The 27,411-nt window shown below is 35.3% G+C and overlaps 1 protein-coding gene and 1 pseudogene across 1 annotated transcript; one reads left to right on the top strand and one right to left on the bottom strand.

Annotated features, from left to right (window-relative positions):
* Positions 1-9,562, top strand: LOC138333826 (neuroplastin-like). Its single transcript, XM_069282441.1, has 7 exons — positions 1-159; positions 3,829-4,200; positions 4,443-4,640; positions 4,915-4,998; positions 5,292-5,591; positions 5,818-5,947; positions 6,482-9,562. Exons 1-7 carry the CDS (start codon positions 99-101, stop codon positions 6,537-6,539), a joined length of 1,203 nt encoding a protein of 400 aa, XP_069138542.1. The 5' UTR covers positions 1-98; the 3' UTR covers positions 6,540-9,562.
* A 9,612-nt stretch (positions 9,563-19,174) lies between these two features.
* On the bottom strand, positions 19,175-26,217 carry LOC138332696 (uncharacterized; annotated as a pseudogene).
* Between the last annotated feature and the right edge of the window lie 1,194 nt (positions 26,218-27,411).

Raw genomic sequence — 27,411 nt, 5'->3', positions numbered from 1 at the left:
GCATGCGCACTTCTCAATTTACGTCCTAATACAGCCATTTTGTCAAGGACGAGGACTAGACGAATTTACTAATATAGTATCAGGAATCAACGTCAAATATGTATGCTTCCGTACTTTCCATCTGCGTTTTAGCATGTATCGTCTTTCAGACATATGCCGGTAAGTAAAGAAGTTGTTACAACTACACGAAATAGCTAACTTCTGTCGATTTGTTTTGGTATATGACGACATTCGATCAGCTGATCCATTATAACGACGTATATGACGAGTGGTTTTACAACGACCCTATTTGTTCAGAATACAATCGGATCTAATAAGAAAACATGCCGACATAAAAAGCAATCTCCCGGAAATAAATTATGCTTTCGTCATTTTCCAGCATTGCCGACGACATCTATAGCGCTTATAAAGGGGAGATAATATCGATTTATTATAAGAAAATGTTGTTTTTTTTTTTTTTTTTTATAATATCTAATCAAATATGTAAATACAACACAAAACGCATTTGATACAGAGACACCTATAAATAGTATCACAATATTATGTCAGTAAGTGATGGGTTAACATGTATCATGTGTCGTAGTTTAGATCTGTTGCCAACATTGGACAAATTTGCAATGAATTAATATAAGATTTGTATATTTTGTAGGTATGCGATATTCTGATTCATTATAAAGAATATTTATATATATATTATATTATAAGTATATTACTATTTCACGAATAAAATAGGGCTATCCCTGTATGCTGTCTCATTATTAAAATGATCATATATAACTAGGTATCATATGCCGGCCTTCCGAGTCAATCTGTGTTTATTATAGCCTTGCGCAGGGTTTAATATCATTTTTCAAAGAAAATTGTATTTCTTATCATAGGGTAATTATATAAGGTTACACATGAAGTTCATTGAGTTGTGCAGCTTACACAGGAGGGAATCCATTCCACATAATTCTTCAAGCACTTTCATTGTTTTACATTGATTACGTGGCTATAGGGATCAGACCCAAAAATTGTGCCATCATTTATGATAATAGCCAGGGCTAAAATGACTATCTTGTTTTTTACGGTTCCTGCAGACAATGAAGAATCAGAGCTCGAGGATATTGTCACTGATACAGTCACTCATGAGTGAATCAAACCAGGTCATTACTCATGATCATTGTTCATCACTAGGTCAATGTTCATCAACGCCAGTGCTTAGTACAATGTACTTATTTTTGACACTCAAGATGAAAAGGGGCTCCATATGGGGTATTTACTGATATAATTATAAGATAGATTTTTCAAAAATCAGGAGCTAAAATCGATCTAGAGATTATTTTAAAGCACCCCTTTCTCATCTGGTGTGGTGTCCATTGTCTGTGTTCCGTCAACATTATATTTTGCTTTGTTCGCTACTTGTCATAAAGTTGTGAAAAAGTTTTAAGCAAATTGGACCAGAACCATCCTGGAACAGAATATACTATATATATATATATAATCCTATAAAAAAATAAAAATAAAAATAAGGCAATTGAAAAGGGACCTTTTACATCCCGCATACATGAACATAAAGCTAATACGGCTTTGATTCCTTTTGTTTCTACTTTCAATCCAAGAAATTTCAATATTTTTCCTGTGATTAAAAATAAATGTAATGAGTTAATGCAAAGTAGTGATCATATGAGAAAGATTTTTGAAAACCATACAAGTTTGCATAGTAGAAGACAACCTAAAAAATTTAAAACAAATGTTGACAAGTTCCAGGTTCAATAAATCTATTGCTGACCCCGTGGTGTCGAAATGTAAGATACCTAGATGCGGTACATGTCCAATTATTATTGAATGTAGTACATATGTTTTTAAAAATGGCTTGCATTTTACTGTAAAAGCAAATATGAATTGCAAATCGAAGTGTGTGATATATGCTATAATTTGTTCTCGTTGTGGTGATTTTTACATCGGCCAAACTAGTAATGAACTTAGAACACGTATGACTGTTCATAGGCAACAAACAAGAACGGATTCTCTACGTAATTTGAATGTCAATAAGCATGTTTCTGATTGTGCAGGTGATCAATTTAATGTTATACCTTTATATCAATTGCATTCTTCAGACTCTGTTTTGTTGGAAAACAAAGAAAATCAACTTATAAAAATATTAAAACCAACTCTCAATAGGCCATAATAGAAAATGGCGCAACTTCATATTATTGTTATGTAAACGTGTGTACCGTGTGACGTCACGCTATTTGTGACGTCATTAATTTGTTCTTTGAAAAATAAACATTTCTACTCCTGAAGAGCCATCATGAAATGGTGAATGTACAAGAGGAAAGTCGTTGACTATATTATATATATATATATATAATCCTATATATATGGATTGTCAATAGTCATGGTCACTTAATTTGGCCAGAAACATTTTCCAGGAAAGGGGAACAGAGTTTGTATAAATCTTCTATTTTTTTGTATGATGATAATACTGTACTTGCTGTGATTAGCGCCCCTCCCCTTTTCTGGAGAAGAGTTAAAATTGTATGATTAAATATAAGCTCCCCAATCCCATGAATTTAACAATGTTTTATAACATGTTATGTCTCTAACATCTAGGGCTGTTATGAGTACCCGGTTACGGGTTGGGTTTGAGATGTAACAGGGTCAAAAAATGTGTACCCGGGTACCCGTCAAAATAGGACAATTTGTCTGGTTGTATGTAAACAAGTCTTGAACTTATATCAAGAGTATAACAAAATCCGACTCATTTGTTTTATTTTCACTCACCAAGCTAGGATGACACCTTATCTTTTCACAACATTTTCACATGCAACATTGTTCCAATTTTTATTTGGCAATCTACTTGACGGACATGTGCACTTAAATAGGTCACACTATAGTCATATCGGATAACACTAGAGACCATCCAAATGAAGACTATGTCACATGACCGGAAGGCTTCCGGTTGCGCATGTTCAAAAACATTTCCTCTCGGACTGTTATATGCTATAGACACGCTGTTTAGACTGACACTTTACGGCAGCTCATAAGCAATCATGAATGTCCAATAGAAATGAAGTAGACAATTAACGACTGAAGCTATCTTTACTGAACTCACATATGATTTCATCGAATCTCCGTCGATCAACCGATCTTCCTAAAGAGCAAACATAACGTAACCCAATTTTGTCACTAAAGCAGTAGATCTGTGTCGAGAACCCGGGTACGGGTCGAGTACTCAAATTCGGGTATCCGGGGACAAAATTTACTACCTGTGACAGCCCAACTAACATCAGCATTGTATCATTACATAAACTTGGAAGCCTTTTACATGTGAATAATGACATAATAAGGCATCTCAAATTAAAGGATAAAGGGCATGTTTAATTTACTGTAACAGATTAATGATGTACCATGCATGAGTAAAGAAAGATTTTAAATAATTGTCTGACTTTTTTCGTACAAAACTTACATTTTGGTTGATTAATAAGTTAACCCCCCCTCCCCTTCCTTTCTTTTACTTATTTATAAGTGCCCTGGATGCTAATTACGGCGAATACAGACTTTATTAAGATATGACATATACCAAGTACATGCACACATTTGCAAGCTTATGTAGTTTAATCAACTTCAAGTAGCTTATATTATGAAATAACCCTATAGCTACGTACTGTATTGCCGAAACACCATTCACCGTGCCCATATATGCTGTGTCATTTAACATGTGCATATACATACATTTATCCTGCATCAGGATCACATTTTGATGTAGCCTACCAGGGATTTCCAAAAATTTTTTTAGAAGTTTATGTATATGTTCTATCTAACTAAGTTTTGCTCTACTTGCAGCGGATGAGCCAAAGATTGATATCGTACCAAATACAGACCCTCTTAAGGTTCTAGAAGGTGGTGAACTGGAGATAACATGTAAATACTCCACTAAGGCAGATAAACCTAACCCCAACTCCTTGATCATCAAGAGATTAGACGACAGACAGGGAGACATCAGTAGTGCAATAAAACTGACCAATCTGGGATTTGATACACTTCGCTCCACTAGTCCAGGGGTGACAGCCATGGACTGGACTGTGATCACCCTCAAGGTTTCAAAATCGGGATCCAAGCTCACTGTTGCCGACACAGGACGCTATTTCTGTATCTACGAGCCGGACGATGTTACAAAATACAAGTTCTTCCAAAAGGATGTTGATGTCTTTAGAGGTATTTCAAGAAAGCATATAATATAATTTTAAAATAGTTAATTGGTTCAGTATTATGATAAAAAAAAATTGCAAGCATCATGCGGTTTAAATATAATGTGGAGACTTCATATTTTTTTTTTTGCATTTTTGTGTATAGAGCGCGAAGTTGGAGTCTTAAAAGTTAACAAGTTAGCAGTTTTTAGATCAGAGATAGCTAATTACAATCAAATGTGTTAAAATCCATATTTTGTGTTATAACAGTTGTGTCCCCTGCCGAGGTGGTTTACAATGAGACGAGCAGCAAGCTTAGCTGTGTCCCTGAGTTCAGCACTGAGACAACTGACAAGACCTACACACTGGCCTGGACCAAGGAAGGCTCCATGTCCCTGGGCGCTAGTTTGAAGGACAGACACATGCTGGAGGGCGATAATGATCAAAACCTTGTTATCTCAAAACCTGGTATGTATTTGTCCCTAGAGGTAATTCATAAATCATCACCAATATTGTGAATTACAGCACATGTCGTGTAACTCTAGGCATATTGTGTCTTTCACCTGGTTAGAGTAAAATTGAGTATCAATAGTTAGAATGGACAACATTATAATGATATGATAGTCCCATATACCCTCAGGGGTCAAAAACATAGTGGAGTGCTTTATGTTTTACTATATTAAGGATACCACAGTAAATCCTCTGATTTTCCTACAAAATGACATTTATTTGGTTATTTCAGAATGGGGAGATCTTGGCCGATACCAGTGCGAGTTCACATTCACCACTTCAAATCAGAAAGTCATCCACAACGTTGATCTCGTTGGTGAGTATTTGGCGACAACAGCAGATAAGTATGACTAAAAGTTGGCCTCTTGGATGACTGTTCTTGTTAATTCAATTTCTGTATGATAACAGAATTATAAGGTTTGAGTGTTACTTGGCTAAACTGGATGTTACCGGAAACAGCAGATTTAGTCAATATAGCTAGGTTTCTGGATTATACAGGTATAAATTACTATCACATAAATACTAAAAGGGGAACAGCATTGGTTTTGATAGGTTACAGTATTAGTATACATGTGACTAAGTATTGTATGATTTAACTTTGCCTTGAAGGACCACCCAAGGTCAATGAGAAGAGCTTTGATCCCTCCAAGAACTACGTCCAAGGAGACAACCTGATCCTGAAGTGTCCTGTCACTGGCTATCCCTACCCTTCAGTGTCCTGGCTCAGGGACGATGTCCTCCTCAACGCTGGCGACCGTGTTGTAATCAACGACGAAGGAGAAATTGTGAATGGTAAACTCACCATCTACAGCCTCGAGTTCTCCGACAAGGGCACCTACAAATGTATGGCCAACTCGACCTACGAAGGATTCCAGACCGCTCAAGCCACAACGATTGTCAGAGTCAAGGGTATGTTTACTTTTATGTTAATTGTTTCCAATTGTCAGAGTCGAGCGTATGTTTATATAATCACTTTTATGATAGTTGTCTGCAACTGATGGTTTGAAAGCCAAATAAACTGGCTAAGTGTTCTAGAAGGAAACTATACGTCTCATTGTTTAAAGGCAAATACATACTGGCTAAGAATACAATTGTAGAAAGAAAATGTTTGTCTCATGAAGGGTTTTTTTTTCAGATCGTCTTGCAGCTTTGTGGCCATTCCTTGGAATTGTAGCAGAGGTGATCATTCTCTGCATTATCGTCTTCATCTATGAAAAGAGGCGAGGAAAGCAGATGGAAGATGAAGCCGATTCCCCAGACTACCCGTAAGTGAATCAGTTTGAATTTTTAGGTCATCTGGGATCAAGTGACTTACCTGTTCAATTTCCAAAACAACCAAAAATAAAAAAGGCTATATTTACACTATTGTATTCATATTTAATGTTGAGCCACTTTGAACCCATTTCTTACTAGTACTAGACAACCATATGTATAAAAGATTTATAAGTCACTTTCAGATATTATTTGTGTTGCGTGTGGTAAATATAATAGTAAATGATTGATGATCGGTGGCAGGCCTAGGGCTATTCCGTCTTTGCATATTACAGAGTTAGCTCCCTTGCGGGTAGGTATCGATTGTTACGTCATTATTTTGTGAGCGCAATTCACGTCTTTTTCTCCGAAACGTATGACGTTACGCTCGCAAATACATGACGTCACAATCAATACGTAACGTATGACGTTACGCTCGCAAATACATGACGTCACAATCAATACGTACCCGCAAGTGCAGATAACTCTTTAATATGCAAATTGGGAATTTATTGGTTAGTGCTGACAGTTGAAGTTTTATATTACAGAGCTAATACCCAAGATCACCGTGCTGACGAGGTGAGACAAAGAAGTGTGAGAACCTAGGTCTTGCAACATCGAGGTAACAAACAACATCGAGGAAACATCCAGAGTTAGCCAAGTAAACAGACCCATTCTTAAAGTAATATCTATTCAAGACAAGTCTTAAGCAGTATGTGTGCAATCTTAATTTCTTCAGCATTCAGCCAAAAACTGCTGGTGTTGGATCGAATTTCTTTGGTCAAATGCAGTGAAATGTCTGATCAAGATTATGAATATTTTATGGCCCCGAAGCGAAATTTTAATGTTGTTAAAGACGAATTGAAAATTTGTACTTAACACATGAGACTGTTGGGTTGTTTGGGGAATACCTGTAATGGTCGCAATTAAAATCAGTGCTTGTTATTTTAGAAATATGTAGAATGGGTCTCGATCAGGTTCTGCAGACTTGTCTTTTACATGCATTTCATTTGCGTGTTCAGTAAGAAAGAAAAAGACGAGTGTGACTGTGCGAATGTTTTGTAAAGTGTGAGTGTGGGTAGAGAATGCTCATTGTTGAAATCTTATAAATAATCAGGGTTTATTATTAATTATTTGTCATGATGATTTTTTTCCTTTGTAGTCACCAAATTTTTAAGTATAATTTCTTATTTTCATATTGTGAAAGGTTTAAGAGACAAATGTACGGAGATCTAGTGTTCTGTGTTCACAGATCATGTTTTGTGTGTAATTTGCTACATAAAAATAACATCAAAATGTAGATTACATAACAAAATATCTTAATAACATTACAATTTATCTTCTACTTGTGTATATTATGTTCATTTTAAAAGCTTGTATTGGAACTTGATATATATATGCTAAGTATATTATGTTTTTACCCTTGTCAACATGTTTGTAATTTTCCATGTAAATTTCTCATAATATGTAATTTTGTACTGATATAACTAGTTATATCATAATATAGAATTTTGCACTGATATAACTAATTGTATAATTGAGATGGATGGTTGATAGGACATTGAATGATTTTACTTACCTGATTCTATAATTATTAAGGACATTGAATGATTTTACTTACCTGATTCTATAATTATTAATTGTGATATATTATAAATTATGTAATAACCCACCATCATTAGATGGCTAATTATTTAAGTTACGTTTTATCCAGGGTGTGTCGTCGGAATCATTCTTATTCTTAAAATATCTTGTAATCAGCCATGGACAACAGACAAAGAAAGGCAACCATCTTGTATTTCAGTTGGTTAGTCTCCATGTGTAGTTGTTTCTGGTTTTCAGTTTTAAACCGACGATTCCATGGTGAATACCAATATGCCTCGATCTCCTGTTACATGTTATAGTCATTTTGACGTGATAGGGACGGTCTGGAAGTATAAACTTCTGTTTCACTCATTCCCGTCTGAAATTGACAGTTCTAGTATTTAGAAGATCTTAAATGTGATTTTAAAAGTGAATGAGTTAGAATAAATGAGAACGGAGGAAAAAATAGAAAGTAAAATGATAAGTTTTCAATTGGATAAACATCTATCCATTCAGTCATTCGTGATCAAATCTTTTGCTGGGTTTGTTTGTTTTTGTATGGTGTTGAATATGTATCAAATAATTAGAAAATGAACAGTTTCCAAAGCTAATAAGTTCAAAACTGGATTTTGAAACTAAATATATATATTTCAGTACTTATTTTATATATATATAATCTTCATAAAAGGACAATGTTATATTTTGCATTTCTTAAATTCTGATTAATTTAACAGATGAGAGCTTTAAAAGGTTGATGAAAGCTTTTGACTACTGAAGCCTGTGTAGATTATATTCTTGCACTGTGTTACAGCAAGTTATCAACAAAACTAAAATTACTTTGTCATCTATAAAAAAATCTTTATCCTACCTGCAACGGAAATCTTGTGACTGACACATCTATGTTACTTTTCTTATAGTGCCAGTATTTTGGGTTTGCTCCACAGGCAACCATCGCCAATATTTTGAATTTAGATATGGTTTTTTTTTCAAGATCTACATGTCTGATAATTACTATGCTTGGAATAAATTAGAATAACAAACCATCAGCTCATCCATGTTTTGATACATCCAGAGTCTTGAATTTGTTGATGTTGGTATTAGTAGAAAAGTAACATAATACACTTCCATTATTTTTGCGAAAATCTGTTGACTCATCTCAGGAAGACTATTATTAAAAATAAAAAATTTAAAATTAACAAAAAATTAATATAGTTTATTGCATTATCTACAAAAACCTACGTTTTAATCCAGGACAAAATGATATGTGTAAGTTAGAATGTTTAATGCTGTTGTTGATACTGTCGTTCTTCATTGTACGCTGGGTTAGATGGATGTTTTGTGAGTGTTGGGTTGACTGTAGGGGCGGTATCCAGTAATTATGTATATGTTTGTTTGTTGAAAGACAGTTTTGTAGACCGTAGATTGTTGTGGTTTAAAGAAGCTATATATTCTAGACTTGCCCTAGATTTAGATATACTGAGATATTATATGCATACAAGCACAGTACCTACACACAAACACATTCCTTCATACCTAGCTTTCTATAATGGTTGATACATATTGTAATTGATACTCTATTTTCTATATTATAATACCCTAGTTCGTCTTGCCTAAATATATTTATTTCTTTTGAATAAACAGAAGTCAAAAAGTGGTGAACAGATTTTAACAAAATAATCAGATTTCTTTGGAACAGAACAAAATTTGTTCAAATGGTTCAACTAATAGATGTAGTTAAGCCATTCAAAGACTATCTAACATTACATGTTTAAATATATAGAGGTAACCGACATATTTATCAGCAGTGCAGTGAAATAAATTCTAATGAAATAAGAACTAGGTAAAATCAGCAATTTAATACATAAGTACAAGACATCTATACATACATGACGAATTACAATATTTCATTTGTGTTTTTGCTGAAAAGGAAAGTTAAATAGCTAATAATAGTGTAAAATAATAGTTCTGCTTCAAAGAACTTTAGACAGATGTCCCTTGTTTAAATGTTACAGATGAGTGAATTAATAAACACAGAAAAAAAATCAGTTTTGATTTCCTTTTTCGTTTGTTCTCGCCATCCGAAGTACTTATGATGCATGCTCCACCGCTGACGAACGGCACAAAGTTACTTACTTTACACCATTTCCATCTTTGAAAAGTTTGAGATTCTAATTTTACTTCATATATGTATATTTATATATGTTGCGATAAGTTGTAAAACTTTTGCAATATTAAGAATCTGAATTCAAGATGAACATATTGAAAATAATTAATTGCATTCCGAAAAAAGCCAATGCACCATGCACTATATGGAATGAAGAACTGATTGTGCGTGTACCAAAAGCAAAATGATTTATTTTATATGTACTATGTGTTAAGACACATGTATCCAAGATTTAACATCAGCAATTTTTCAAATGATGGGTATCGTTTATGCTCTGTCGGCGGTGGGGCATCTTTAAAAACAAGGGGACACGAACTGTCACAGTAAAAAGACTGGCTAGCTTCCAAACCAGATGAGTGAACACTGCTCCGTACCTTTCACGCCATGATTCGGTGAGCTACCCTTGTAGAGTCGAGTTTCACTTTAACGAGAAGCCGCAATGTAAGTTTATCCCGCAGTATCCCAAAATACCAAACCCCACGCAACACATATAATGCGTAGTTCGTCGGGACAACCAAGTAAAATTGTCTATATAATGGGTACACATTGAGGTGACATTTATATTTAAAAAGTCGGTGAACAGTGTATAATATCTTTTCGGGTGTGAGGTTTCAGCCTCGCTAAGTATTCTTTCAACATTAATCCAAAAATAATTCTATTTGTAGTCATGCACTTCCCTTATGAAAAAATATGTCAAGATTTGCCATTATTGTAAATGATGTATATTATGAATATTGTAAATTATGTTTTTGCGAAATAAATGAAAGTATACGTAAGACATTTTTCATGGTTCCACACTAGGCTAATTACATGTAATTACATATAATAGCCCAATTTCATAATTATGTCTCAGTAATCGGATTTTAGGTAAACTTGTCAGAAAGTAGTTATTGATTTTACCAATTCTCAAAACCGAACACAATTATGAGTTTGTATAATGTGTAGCACCACGGGTAATATATCGAACAAAGAAGTAATCCCAACCGTGTGGACAAAAAAATGTCAAATTTTAGAGGCGATCTGCCCCTTTATCAAGACACACAAAATGAACACGATTACATAATATGATACGAACAGTTATATTTGACAATGGAAATAGACAATAATTTAGCAGCACAATGAAGCTCAATTAACGCTTCGGCAAGTGGCAGCCGAAGGCCAGATCTACAAAAATGTAGCCATGATGTTCGGCAGAACACGACGATATGAGCACTAGTGCCACGTATGAAGTAAAATGTATGGCGAATAAGATACAATTCAAAGTTTAATTTCTTCCCGGTGTACATGCTAAGGAGCAAAATCCTAATTAAATCGCCTTTTACCGGGCAGCTTATGCAAAGGACCAATATAGCGTAGAAAAGAACGGGAAAATGCTGGAAGTAGAGATTAGTAATTGAAAAGCGAGTGATCAGTTGATGTCAATATGCAATATTTATATATTTAACGTTCGTAAATGCCTTTCGGATAGCGGGTATGTAGATAGTTAAGGCAAAAAAAAAAAAAAAAAAAAAAAAAACCTGTTTAGGGTTACATTGGCAAAAAGAATAGGTCCTGTAGGTCGGGAAGATTATTTTTATTTAGTGTCTTTCACTCTAAAATAATGACCGCAACCGGAGTCTAAGATCGAAATCCCAACTTTTATTTATATTTTTTTACGTAGAAAAGTGGGAAAAATTAGGGTCGGGGTAAGCTAATTAGGGTCGGGGGTAAAAAATTAAGGTCGGTCTAGTAACCCTAAACAGACATATAAATTTTGTTGGCCTAATCCAGAATCTCTCTCTCCATCGACCCTTAATTTAATGTAATATAGGCCTTGAAAGAGTTATCTTTCTTTTATCACGCACACAGAATGAACATAACGTCATACATTTCCTCTGGCGTACGTGGTCCCCCAGTCGCCGAGCTAATTGCAAGGCGTAGCTGTAAGTTTCATCGTACATTTATATGTATATCTGCCACTGTATACTTTACGCACATTGGCCTAAATAGGGTATGCGGATCCTTCCCTCCATCCAATGGACTTCCATTGCAAACGACCTGCAAAAAAAAACCGTATCAGAAATAAATTGCGATAGGTAATTGAACAAATCACATTTGCGACGTATTTTAACAATATCGAATATGAAGCCATGCTGACAAGAATTGTTCAAGATGTGAAACCGCTTAAGAAATGTAGTATGAAATAGATACAATGTATTTATTATACACAGACGACTAGAAATAATATAGCTTCTTGATATCAATATATCTTTTTAATGATGTCCATCAAAGTAAGATTTGGCTAACCTGTTTTAGATAGTTCTTATCTGTGTACATGAGAAGATATTAATTCATGCCCATCTACATCTTCACAAGTTTGTTAGTTGAAATCAAAGACTTTTATTCAGGATGAAGATGTACCAAAGCTCTCTCTCTCTCTCTCTCCTAATTGTACCTTAGACGGACATAGCGCGAGCTTGCATATTGACCTTAAATGACATTATACAAAAGTTATTATTACACATGTTTCCACATGTTCCTATAACATAAATGCAAGGGTCAGCAAGGGAAAAATAAAATTGATTGTTTAAAAAATTATTAATATTACGGTCATCCTTCCTATCAACAACTCTCAATATTACGGTCATCTCAGAGATATTTTTATAGCGTCTATTACTTTAAAAGTAAAATAAGAAGTTCAAACTTTTCAATGATGGTAATGGTGAAAAGTAACTTTTGAAACTGAAGAAAAATACCGATTCGTCTGCTCCTGGTTTTGGTAGAGAAAAAATACTATTCGTCAGCGGTGGAGCATCTTTAAATGATGGCTTTGACAGAGGTTATGTAAAAGTGTACGAGTTATCTAAAAGGACGCCAGTCATAATGATTACAATTACGATAATACATATCTATCGATATATTTATTCACATTACAGGAGGACGACATTTACCGAGGGGACAGGTTTTCTCACTTATTATAGAAACATGTAATATAATCATAATCAACTTCTTGTTAAAAACAATCTAAAATCTACCATTGTTTTATGATCGAAACACAACATTTCTTTTGTCCCCTGGCCGAGACACACTGTATTCAGTAAACATTGTAGTTTCTGCACATGTTTAGCACTCATTTTTATGGAAATGGGAAAACTGGTTCGCTCGTTGTCAGTTTAATGTGGCCGAGTGGGGTATGTTGCTTGGTGTATTCGGCGGCATACTTCAGTAATATAGCACTATTAAACGGTCAACAGTTCCACTATACAAGAAGACACAACACGAACATACCGCAGTCTCCCAAAACACACGTAAAACGGGGCGCTATATACAATGTACAATGGAAGCCGTCCTTACATAACACTGGCTGTTAATAGGACGTCAATTCAATAAAAAAAACCACCTCTGAAAAGTATGATGTCACAAACAATACTTACACACATGGACAGGCAATGTGATATAGATATAGAATATTGAGACTCTCTGAAAACTGGTTATAAATTGAAACGTTTTAGTTATATATATACAAAATGTGTGTACGACTGTTAGGAGGACACAGATAAAGTGATGAAAAGATTAACGCTTTTCTTCACCAGCAATATCCATGACATTAAGCAAAGGAAACATAGCTTTCGATTTTTGGCTCCTATACAAAAAAAAATTCAGATTTCATTTTGTTTTCTGATATCAAAAATTCGAAAAAAAGGTTTACAGCTGTAAAAAAAGCGACCTAAAGCATATTAAATTATCTTCACATGACAAGATGTTAACTCAATTTTTCAAATGCAATTAGGAGAAAGTTTACGATTTTAGCTGAATGTTATAAAACGTTAAACCCTCTATAATTGTATCAAGTGTACCATCTTGTTTAGGTGCAATCACCTTACCGATTTGTTATTCTGATAATCATGCCCTGACCTTTGCTCTCAGTGGAACTGTTAAGTTTTCTGCTGTAGAGCTGATATTTATCTAATTTGATTCTACACATCATCAACTATTCCTTTGAATAGCAATAATTTCATCAAGGTTTACCAAGACTACAATTGATTTTGAAAAGCCTCACTTAAACAGCGATACGTTTACCACTTAAACCAACATTCAAGGCCACAGATACAAGCAGGGACAATTCGGAATAGACTTTTCGGAAAAAATCGCAATGAAGAGATAGAAAGAAAGCCTTTGGGAGGGCGAACTTATACAACAGGTTTCCAGAACAGCCTTGTCTTTGTAATTGCTCCAAATACTCAGGGATTAAGGCTTTGAGGAATGACTATGTAAAAGCAATCAACAATGTCTCAACTCATGAAAAAAAAATCGAAATTCTTTTTTCCATAAATGTTTTTGTTTCAATACCTGTTGTTTTGTAACTGAATCGAGACTAATTATGCTTGATACATATTGATATATATATATATATATATATATCAAGTTTACAATAACTGTTTATATTTCAAATGGTATTTTCTGAAAATTCATGACCAAATATTCGGTAATGAAACATTAAAATGATTATGCGAAATTAATTATCAACGATATCAAATAGCATATATAACTATATGCTGTTTGATTTGAACTGATGAATATAACGTTCTATTAACAAGGACATGGCAGGTTTAGTACATCACATGATAATTACTAGGATTGTAATTGGATAACAGCCATAGTCTATTTTGCGACAGTGACCTGTCCTTCTTGACTACGGGAGACTATACCTGACTTCGGGAACAATACCAAAGTGTATTCCCCCGGAATGAGCACTTGACCAAATATATGACGTCATAATGAATGTCATGTGAAGTACTAAATCTAGTATGACCCTTTCCCTCGGGAACAGTTTCCTTATAGTGTTGTCTGGCGAGATCTCGTCTTCGACTCGGGGACTATACCTCGACAGACAACACTAAAGGAGAACAGTTCCCTCAGGGAAGGGCCATAATATAATATTAGATGATGGAGGAAAGCCGCTGTACCAGACGAGAAACCACCGACCAGTGGTCAGTACATGGTCATTGCCCGACATAAGATTCGAACTCGCGACCCAGAGGTGGTTTGCGATGATATGTAAGGACATTTTAACCATTCGATTGCCACTTGTTAATTGGGATGCAATATTTAAAATTAGGCTGGTAATTCGGACCGTATCGTCAAGCATAGTAGCAGATAAGTTTGTTTTAATTAAAAGCAACAATACAAATAGCTTCGGTAACAGCCCTTCAAGTTTTAACCTGCACATATATGCTTCCATTATTAACTGTTAACTCCGCAGCGTCTGTTGAGAGCTCAATAATATTATTGACTAAAGTTGTTCCTGCCGCCAAATGTTATTTACAGTATAAAAAAATAATATAATAATAATAAAAAAACATGGTATGCAGCTTAAAAGATGGAATGCAGCTTTTGAGGGGGGTATTTCTCCGGGATCATGTCACTTTTTTCCCCGGATATTCCACCTATCATCGAGCTAGCTCAATATCATGTGATCAAGTTTAATCCAATAAGAACATTCTAAATGAAAGTGAGGTAACATAATTATGTAAATGGTCCACTATTATTCAAACTACCAAACCTCAGCTGATGGCTCTATTGAGGTGTTAGGCAAATGATAAACTTATTATAATACACTTCAGATTAATGAAATATTGGTTTATGTGATTATATATTGCACACAAGACTTCTAATCTAATGTAGCAGTATTACTACACTAGAGGTCCGACCTTCCTACTCCCCGTGCCAACATTACACTGCAATAATTATCATCCACAATTCCTTGTTTTTAGTCCTGATACCCATTATCTCACACATGCTATCCCGTATTTAATGATCATCACAAATGTTCTGATATTCCTACCGATCGAAAAAATATAACACCAAACGTGACACATCCAGCGTTCAAAATTACAGCCTGTCCGTCTGTCCGTAAACGGCAACTTTATAGACGGACAGACATTTTTTCCATGTAGCTGGTCCTTTGACCGGCAACTTTTTGGTCCAGATAGGGGGATATACAGGTATAGTTGATTGTGTTGTTGATTACTCTCTAAACCTAATTCACTCTCGATGTTTTCACTGCCATTTAAATGATGACATCGGACATGTACATGTGTGATGTCTAAGCGAGTATTTTTAGCCTTTTGTCTTATTTACGATGCATACTACAAATATGTTTATACTTATATAAAGTATTTTTTCAGCATTTTCAGTCCAAAAAAGGACCTACGAAAATGATGCAAACTTTATAGGCTTACAAGTTTTTACGGCAGCAGTAGAATTGTGAAAGATTGAAGATCAAATTGGGTTCTGACATATATTTTGATATGGAGACTTTGTTCTAGAACTGAAAGTGTTTTGATGTGTATTGCTTTCATCATTGTTAATTTGTTTGGTAGTAAATCTTTTACTTTGCTAGTACATGTAATTATATAACCTACAAGGATTACTTGTAATTTTGAGAGGACCATTAACTTAGGGTCAGCCGGTCCTTAGGGCCAACAGGAAAAATCCTTCAGGGAGAACACTGGCCACATCACAGAATCACTTGATCTCATCTTGTCAAATTTTATGCAATTCATACTTCTCATTGAGTAAGGATTAAAGTTTCTCTACCGGTTTGAAATTTGTCTATTTCACCCTAGGGTAAAGACAAGCCAAACGCAATCTTTGCACGTTCCCATCTATAGAGTAAAAGAAAAAAATCTGAAGCTGTCAGTCACTCAGTAAGCCTCGTGTTTGACAACTTAAGAATTTTACCCCTTGGGGGAAGTTCCTCCTGTCATACCCCAAGGATTCTATTAATTAAATAGAAAAATATTGCTTTAGATTGAACACTATGACACCATAAGCGTCTACATTGTTTTATATCTCGGACATTGTATATCCATTTTGTCACGCACTTTTCTTTGTACATCATGTCTTTTCTATATCCTCATGTAATATTTTTTCATGTGTCTGATAGAAACGATAAATGTCTTGAAATCTTGACAAAGAAAGGTACAAAAGCCGATTGGGTTGCTTTTGATAAAAGAGAAAAAATAAAGGAAATTTTGCGTTATAACACCAAGTCTCGTGTAATAACGCGATAGTTTCGCGAAATAACGCTTGTCTCGCGTAATAACTCCAGAGTTTCGCGTAAACGCTAAAATTTCGTGTAATAATGCGATAGTTTCGCGTAATAACATAACAGTTTCGTGTAATAACGCGATTTTTTTTCTTCTACCAAAATGAACCCAATCGACTTTCGTATAAAGGACTGTTACAGTAAAAAAAATAATTAAACGAAAAAATGGTTTGTACATATCAGTACCCCTACAAACAGTTTGATAAGTCAATATGAAGGTGTCAACCTTACACGAGTGAACCATCATGGATGTAAAAGTAGCGCAATTGTCACCTTTGTAAGGTTTCAAGGTCGTCAATTCCTACCACTTGTATATAAATGTAGAGGTCGTATGGGCGACATAACAGAGGGGGTATTGTTGAGATCGTGTTTGTGGTGCAGTAGACAGACAGCACTTGATCAATTACTTGACAGGAATTGCTTTTTTATTATTTAGGAGTAAGTCAATTACTCTGTCATAATATACCGGAGTGTAAATAGAATTGATGACCGCCAATTGAACGCTAGGCCCAGTCGATGATGTCTGGTTTCCTGTCCTATTGCTATGGTGGCTGATATGTGCCATTTCGTTATTATGCTTACGGAAACAGTATCAATGAGACCATTAATTCGTAACCTTGTGTGAATATTGCTGAAGCGGGCAGATTGTATTACGTACATTCGTCAGTAACGTTGTTGCTAAACAGTAAACGTAGTCGACGTCTGAAAACAGTGATAATACGGTCCTTCCCCAGTTATTGTGAGCCCTCATTTCAGTTCTTTAAACGCCCATTAGAATTTCAAGGTTCTTCAGACGCATAATAAATCCTTCCATACATATTTTTAATACATATATATGATTTCTGCCATTTCGCCTTTTCGCAATTTGTTTCTTACAATCGTGTTTCTTACACGACGACCCACCTCGGAATCGCAAAAAGGCGAGAAACTTAATAAGAGAGGGCGCCGTTTTTTTTAGACTTTTTATTTTTTCTCTCGTCCTTTCGTCTGTTTGCCTAATCTTATTGTTATGACACAGAACGCCGCCTTTTCGCTTAGCAAAACCATGCGATAATCAGCCAAATTTTATAATGCGCAAAACAGGCGGGCTCACTATTCGTCGCACTTTGACAGGTTTTGCGTAATTTCATTAGGCGCAAAATCGCCTTTCGCGAGTTTTGCGTTAGAAAAAAGACAAAAGTTATGCGAGATTTTAAAAAGTCTAAACGGTGTCTTTCCGTGTTATTTTTGTCACTTATTTTCATGCTAGATAATTAGAAGCGGCAATCGTCGTTGAGTAAGAAACAACGCAAAAAGATGAAATGGAAGAAATCAGCCGCCATTTTTAGCTTTCTGTTTGTCCCTTTTGGTTAAATATTTTAGTATTATTTTAAAATCTTGATTCGATTTAAATATGTTTTATTGTATAACAAGAGGAAGGAGAGAGGAGGATGTATAGATACAATTGAACATACGTCACGATATGAATAAATGCATAAAAACTGTACATGTACCATCATTCTCCATTCACTCCTCACTGAATGCACATCTTTCTCCCTTGTCAGTGTCAGAAAGGAACCAGTTTGAACACATATGCAGAAAAAGCGATAGGGAATACACAATCAAAATATGCAGAGAAAGCGATAGGGAATATACAATCAAAATGTATTTGCTACCAGAATACATTTCTGAGTGATTTGACATATTCGTTCATTATCGTTTGTTTTTTAAGACATGGATTAGGCTGTTTACGTGGGTAACCGACGATGCAATGTTCAAAATCGACTGGACTTTAGACTATCACGTGAGTTAATAACAGCCCACGTTCTTGCTAGATATGACCATGGATTCTTACTAAATAGGTCAACCCCTCAGGGTTTATTCCACGGACGAGATAAAAAAACCCAGACACTTCTATGATACAAATAGAGAGTATAGTGCTTTCTGAATACATACATTGTATTTCTCATTTGCAATCAAAATTACTCAAACATATTCTATGCACTGAATTTATTTTATTACCATATGATTGCATATCTGAGCATCTCCCGTTTTCATATGAAAATAATACTCTCACCCCTGCTTCTCTTTTTCAAATATTATAATAATTAAATTAGTCCTCTTTTAATGATGCATCATCTGCATAGGATATGTATTGATATAAATTAAAACTTGTTTCCGAATCCTATTTCTGTCTTGTTTATACTTTATGCTATTTTTGTTAATTATTGTACAAAAAAGAAACGAAATTTTACTGATCAAAATCATTCTTTTTTGAAGAATGCATTTCTATCACGGTATATGATTATTCATTGATCAAAGTTATCGTTGCAATCGAAGAGGAAATGAATCATTTTATTGTTACGCCGCTTGAGGCTTAGCAGTTAGTTTTGTTAGTTTTCTTTTAACTTTCAACTTATCCCACTTCAATTCAATTCTTTTATTACCTTAGGCCAATTGGCCTATCGGCTACAAACAAGCATATACATTTACACAATAACACAAATTCTAAAGAATACATTTGACAAAATACTAAAGCGGTGCGTATTTTCCAAAAAAGTAATCATATGAATTAAATACATACAATGTAAACAGAATAACCAATATATAATACTTTGAATTAGATATTGCATCTAGAGTTACAATATGGAGTTATATGTACTAAAATTACACCTGTACAAATGACAAAAAAGGAACATGCGGACGAACGGACTGATTGAAGGACACGAAAATATCGGATATGCGCAGAAAGACGAAATTTCGTAATCATAATTCTTCTTTGATTTGGTAATGATTTAGTCAAATAGAATTGCAATGTCACTTTATCAACCATATGCCTATAAAGATCACATTTACTTGAGACTTGTATCAAATTAGATAAATTTTGATTGGCCTGATCTTCAATTCTCTGTTTAATAATAGGCAAAAATAGTTATCGCTGGAAGTCTGTCTCGTCCAAACATGACCAAAACCTAGCTCAAATAATTTACGCTTTAGAAATACTAATCAATCTTGCTTAGGATGTTCTTTCTCCGTTTCCATGTAAAGAAAGTTATATACATCAGATAAGATACAATTATCTGAATTTACTAATTTAAACCAATATTTAACATTCTATACAGTTGTGCTTTAGCCAGCGGTTGACGACCGAGTTCAATGTAAACCGTAGCGTTACATGTGGATTTCTTTACACCAAGTATTTTTATGCAAAATTCCAAATGCATTCTGTCTACCTCAACCGATTTATTAATTCCCCATATTTCACAGCCACAGAAAAGAACACTACAAACATATAAATCGAAAAGGTGCAACATAGTTTTGATATTCAAACTCATATCATTATTGCGAAGAGCAAATAGAGCTTTTCGTCCCTGTTCAGCCACGTGTTTAGACATAAAACTAAGTTTATTGTTGAATCGGAAGAGGGCGCCTAAATAACAAAATTGATCAACTAAAGAAAGCTGTTTCCCATTGAAAGGCCAAATTTCGTTTGCTTTAACTATACCGCCATGACGAAAAACGACAATCTTGGTTTTTTTCTGTATCAACTATTAGTTTCCATTTATCTGCATATGTATTCAAACTGTTTAAAAGCCCTTGCAACCCTTCAACCGATTCAGAAAACAATACCAGATCGTCAGCGTATAGAAGAAGGAATACACTTTATTCTCCAAACTCGTAACTAGGAGCACCATTTTCAATAAAGCTATTCTCAAAATCGTTTATAAACAAAGAAAAAAGCAGAGGGGACAAAATTTACCCTTGCATTAAACCTACGTTATTAGAGAAAAAATTTGAACAGTTTCCATTTACAAAAACACAAGATTTAATAGAGTATAAAGAGATTTGACCGTTGTCAAAAAATTTCCACGAATACCTAATTTGGACACAGCTTGAACCAGAGACTTGCTCTATCTACATAGTCAAAAGTTTTACGAAAATCTACAAAAAACAATAAAGACGACTCTTTTAAACAAAGTTTTTGCAATTATAGTTTGTAAAGCGAAAATGCATGAAGCATCAAAGGTCTTGCAACATGTATTGTCTTTTGTTCTTTTTTTAATGATTTTATAACGCCTTTTCTTAGCAATCAACTCAGCGTGCGTCACTGCATTTTTATTTTTGTTAAAGATGCTAAGAGCACTTAAATATTGCCTACGTAAACATTTAATTTCATCGTTAAACCATGGCTGGTCTTCAGTAGATTGACTATTTTGATACTGAGCTCGGCCCGCCCTGTCTTTATTACAAAAATCAGTAGATACATGTTTCTTAAAGAAAGGCTCCATAATATTTTGTAATTCAACGGTGAATTAATTGACACTTACATCAATAGATTCCTGGTTCAAATTTCCACTAATTAGGACATGTTCTTTAAGCTGATCAGAGTTGACGTTTAAAGATTCTATGAACTGATACCTGAAATCATCATTCCACCTGAAATTAATCTTTGTCGAGTTATTTAATATACTAACATTTTCAGTAAAAAGTTGCACGTGTAGAGGAGCAAGATCTGAATATTCTGTAAAATTGTAAACAATAAAAGATTTAACAATTGGAAATAATGACAAAGGCACCAGTAAATAATTAATCACACTCATACCATTATGACCACAGAAAGTGAAATCATTGGAAGCACCATCATTGTCTCTGCCGTTTCTAATACGAAGACCGGTAGACTTACACAACTTAATTAATCTTGAACCATAATCATTGATACCTGTATCAGGGTTATATCTAAGGGGGGATTTTTGTCAACATTATCGCATATATAATTAAATATAGATTCAAGGTGATTCCGGACACTTCCGTAAATAAAATCATAATAATAAAATCATCCATATTACGAGTTCGACTATTTAAGTCTCTTAATTTGCTTGGAAGCAGAGGCCTCCAAAATCAACGATTTTAACTCCTTCAATACATCACAATTATAGTACGTGTAATATTGAGAAGAACTTGGGGGTATATATGTAAAAATAAGCATAATGTCTTCATCAGTGTGAATTAAACTCTTACTAATATTCACAGGAAAGATAGTATCAAAATATGAGTTACCAAAAGATATATAATCGGATATTTGCTCACGAATAAGAAGAACAATTCCACCTCCTTGAGCACAACGAGTCAATCGTCGCGGTATAACAATGGATATGAATTGACAATATCTAACGTGTAACCATTTGGGATCCAACACTACTCTGTCAGAAATATAATGTCATAGGTAAGTATGGAATTTTTGAATTCTGGAATTTTCAATTTATTGTCCAGACCACCGTTAACATTCCAAGAAATAATTTTAACATCGTTAACTGAGTGTTCACTTCGGTTGGGTACATGTACACTTGGCCCTCCCCGACACCCCTAACTTGGGGTGCTAGTGTTCCGTCTTCTCCGTTTCGCATCTTGTCGGGACGAAGTCGGCGTAATTATTGCCACATCGCGGTAGGAACGTCCGCTACTGACAGGAGGTGAATCGCGAGATGGACGCCAGTCGGAATTGGTATCCGAATGGTCAGAAGATCGACTGCCAGCAGCATTGTCCGCACAGTATAGCTGCCCGTCAACGTACAGTCTATCTCTCACTAACTTGGTTTTATGCCCATTTCTCTTCATCTCCTTCAAAACTGGATATAGTTTTCTTCCCCTTGCCTCGACATCAGCCGGAAATTGCTCATTAATTCCGTAATCCGTATTTCTGAGTTTGTGAGCGTTGTCCTGAACATAAGCGAGGTCCTTCTGATAAATTAATTTGGCAACGATCGGTCTAGGTTTGCCACGTAGAAAACGACAGAACCGATGGACATTGGCAAATTCTACATGGTAGTCAATTCCAAGCTCATGATACAGAAAGTCACGGACTTTATCCTCAGTATTTTCCCCCAGGTGGTTCTCCAAGAAGGCCGTGAAATACCAAATTGTATTTCATGGATCGACATTGAATATCAGAAATAACGGTCTTGAGCTCATCCCGTTCAGAGCGCGTTTCGGAATGTTCCTCTTGTTGTGCGGATAAACGTTTACAAAGATAAGAGACATCACTGGCGATAATGCCCTCTGTAGCTTTCAGAGAATTCACGTCTGTTGTGTTACTAGACGTCTGTACTTTAATGTCATCGTACATATCACTAATTGCCTGAGCACTGGCTTCCAAGTCTGTTGTTTTTTGTTTAACGGTGTTTACAGACTGTACAAGTTCAGAGCTTTTTACTTTAATATTTTTAAACTCGTGCTCGAGCTTGTTGACCTTTGTTGACAGGGGAGTTACAGCGCCGTGGATTTTAATTTTTTAACATGTACATCAATGAGCGAAAACCTCTCATCCATCTTCTTAAATCTAAAATCCATCTTGTTAAATAAATCTGTGATATGTTTCAACATAACATCTGTAGCATTACGAGAAATTTATATGCCAAGATACTACTTTACTAATCATAATTATCACAAAATGAAAGGAATGTTTACTATATGCAATACAGCTCTAAAGTTCATACCTATTTATATTTCATGGCAACTTCTCATTCCCAAATGACTTCAGGGGCCGCGGTGGCCGAGTGGTTAAGATGTACCGACATATTACCACATGCCCTCCACCTCTGGGTCGCGAGTTCGAATCCCATGTGGGGTAGTTGCCAGGTACTGACCGCTGGTCGGTGGTTTTTCTCCGGGTACTCCGGCTTTCCTCCACCAACAAACCTGGCACGTCCTTAAATGACCCTGGCTGTTAATAGGACGTTAAGCTAATCAAACCAAACCAAACCAAACAAATGACTTCACACCTATTTATATTTCAGGGCAATCCCTCCTCCCCAAATGACTTCATGCCTATTTATATTTCAGGGCAACACCTCCCTCCTCCCAAAATGACTTCATACCTATTTATATTTCAGGGCAATCCCTCCTCCCCAATGACTTCATACCTATTTATATTTCAGGGCAATCCCTCCTCCCCAAATGACTTCATACCTATTTATATTTCAGGGCAATCCCTCCTCCCCAAATGACTTCATACCTATTTATATTTCAGGGCAACACCTCCTCCCCAAATGACTTCATACCTATTTATATTTCAGGGTAACACCTCCTCCCCAAATGACTTCATACCTATTTATATTTCAGGGCAACACCTCCTCCCCAAATGACTTCATACCTATTTATATTTCAGGGCAACACCTCCTCCCCAAATGACTTCATACCTATTTATATTTCAGGGCAACACACCTCCCAAATGACTTCATACCTATTTATATTTCAGGGCAATCCCTCCTCCCCAAATGACTTCACATACCTATTTATATTTTCAGGGCAATCCCTCCTCCCCAAATGACTTCATACCTATTTATATTTCAGGGCAATCCCTCCTCCCCAAATGACTTCATACCTATTTATATTTCAGGGCAATCCCTCCTCCCCAAATGACTTCATACCTATTTATATTTCAGGGCAATCCCTCCTCCCCAAATGACTTCATACCTATTTATATTTCAGGGCAATCCCTCCTCCCCCCCAAATGACTTCATACCTATTTATATTTCAGGGTAACACCTCCTCCCCAAATGACTTCATACCTATTTATATTTCAGGGTAACACCTCCTCCCCAAATGACTTCATACCTATTTATATTTCAGGGCAATCCTCAAATGGGCTTCACACTATTTATATTTCAGGGCAACACCTCCTCCAAAATGACTTCATGCCTATTTATATTTCAGGGCAACACCTCCTCCCAAATGACTTCACACCTATTTATATTTCAGGGCAATCCCTCCTCCAAATGCATTCCCTATTTATATCAGGGCAATACCCCTCCCAAAATGACTTCATACCTATTTATTTTATTTCAGGGCAACCCTTCCTCCCCAAATGACTTCATACCTATTTATATTTCAGGGCAACTTCTCCTCCCCAAATGACTTCATACCTATTTATATATCAGAGCCTGGCACCCTGGGAACTAGACACTCCCTAACTATGACCGCATACCTATTTATTCGATACAGTCCCCAGATTGTGTATCATGTTTCACAACACACAATTTAAACAGTTACGTTTTTACACCTTATAGACACGTTGATCAACAAACTCTCACATCACTTATCTTAACAGCTAAACTTACTGATAACATTATCGATATCTCTACTAATTAACACCGAGAACACTTCATGAACAAAATTATCTCTCCTATTGTTAAATAGAGACTACCTCTATTGTTAATAGAGACTACATCATGCAATTATGACTGAACATAAGCTGACCCTAAACAACACATCCCATAGACTCACCTTCCAATTAAATGGACATTATCCAGTTAGATAACCCAAACTAATACTTCACAGTTTCATAAACAATTCATGCCATCTTGCAGGATAGTCATGTAGCAAGTACGCTTGAATCAGACGCATGATCCGTGTGTTAAAGCATTGTCTGTTGAAGTAATATTAAAAGGTATTACGGAAACAGACTTGAATCTGTCCTGATTCAGACGCCATTTTCCGATCACTTACGATTTCTACACCCTCGACTATAGTAAAACAGGAGACAACAGAACAGAACAGGTAATTTAGTCCTTTGATGCAAATCAAAAGAGCCATATAACGGAACACTGTGGTGGACTGTGTGGCTATGAAGTTGGACGTCGCTCTTACTGTAGTCTTCAAAGGATTTTTGCTGACCTGTGATTGGTTCAGATTTTTTCCTCTGATCTGTCTTCAGTTTTACTATCGAAATAGTCCAGAGCATCCTCGATACTCCAGAGATTCCGATCGCTTACGATCTCTACACCCCTGGACTATCTCATAGTAAAATTGAAGACAGCTCAGCGAAAAATATTTGACCAATCACTGGCCAGCAAAGATTTCCTTTGAAGACTACAGCGAGAGTGACGCCCAACTTCAAAGCCAGACAGTCGACCACAGTGTACCGTTATACGACTCTTTTAATGTACATCAAAGGACTAAATTACATTTTCTGTTCTGTTGTCCCTTGTTTTGCGGAGATTTGCGGAGATAGTCCAGGGGTGTAGAGATCGTAAGTGATCGGAACCCCTGGAGTATCGAGAACGACTAATTGATGAAACACTAAGTTCTAAAATACGGAATGACAGTACATACTGTAAGTGGAATCAAAACTGAACATAGAAAAACACAGAAAAATATGAGATAAAGTTCAATATTTTCTTTATGCCTATTTTTTCGGAGCTTAGCAATTTCTGCATAAAAACCTTTTTATTTTGTTGGTGACAAAGGTATTATTTGATTGTTCGTTTGTACTAGTCTCAAATTATAAAACGCCTTCCAACAGAACATTTGAAATTACTAAGCAATATCATCATATCATTGTTTAATTTCCATATTCTTTCCAAACAAAGGGTTAAGCTTCCGCGTAGCCTACTTACCTTTTGGGAAGCTAATACTAGTGTTATTACTTTGTTTTTATGCTGGGTAACTTCCGCTGACAGGAACATCATTGTGAATTAGTGAAGACTGGTGTCGAAGCTTCCGGATTTCCAAGTGGGGGGTCGATGTTCCTTTCACTGAATGTGTTCCATTAACAATTATCAGACATCAGTGTTGAGAGTCGCCCCCCGATGAGTTTTCGATAACGATGTCTGAGAAAAACAAGCCATGTTTTTGTTCTAGATATATATATATATATCTGTTATCACCAATAATTCTGTGTATTTGTATCTATTTTTTGTGGCACTAACTTTGCAGTATGTGTCTCATTATCCAGAAAATCGGTCAAATCTATCGGGAAATGCGAATTCACTTCCGATAAAATGTTTCAAATTTAATTAAGAGAAAGAGTAACATTGTTTATTACAGTAGTGTTCGGAAGGAATATCTTATTGGAATATCGGCTCATGTGTCGATTTGCAATCCACTAACAAAAGTGCTTAGGCACTCCATAATTTTACTAATAGTATATATTTTTCGTACAAATGTGGATTTACTTTTTTTCTGTGAATATTTCTTATCTCATCTATTTATTGACGGATTACAACCAAATTTGGTATACTTAGCTAGAGAATTGTCTTCATTTGCAGTTGTTATTCATAATATTTTCATAATTTTACTTTTTCTTGTATTTCTTGAGAAAACAATTTCTTATCAGCAAGTGACTCTGGATAAATGTATACGGGAATTATGATTAGTTTGAATTTCTTTTATTTCTGTATTTTACAAAGTTTCACTTTTTAATTGCCCCCCCCCCCCCCAAAAAAAAAAAAAAAAAAAAAAAAAAAACAGTACCTCAAGACAATATACAATGTAGTATTTACTCTCACTACCATGTAAAAAAAAAAAAACAACAAAAAAACAAAAACAAAAACAGAGAAAATGTTATCGAATATGTGCAATTTGATACCAGTTTAATAATGAACTCGGACTTTGTCGTCGGTAAAACTGCTCGTCAAACGTTATACACACATTATATAATATTGATAAACCTGTCATTGAAAAGAATATTTTTATCGTCTTTTTCTCGTTGAAAAGTTATTAATATTTCCTCTTATAACACCTGTTTATCCGCAGATTTGGTAGTCATGAACCCAATCATAATCGGTGAAGTATAAGTGAATTTAGACTTCATATTTTGTGTGAATACACTATCCGGATTTTATTATACAGTTTCTATTTTAGTATCTCCATGAGGTATATAT

This window comes from Argopecten irradians, chromosome 10 (genome assembly GCF_041381155.1).
Source record: "Argopecten irradians isolate NY chromosome 10, Ai_NY, whole genome shotgun sequence".
NCBI classification, from domain to species: Eukaryota; Metazoa; Mollusca; class Bivalvia; order Pectinida; family Pectinidae; genus Argopecten; species Argopecten irradians.
This window is presented reverse-complemented; position numbering and strand designations above follow the sequence as displayed.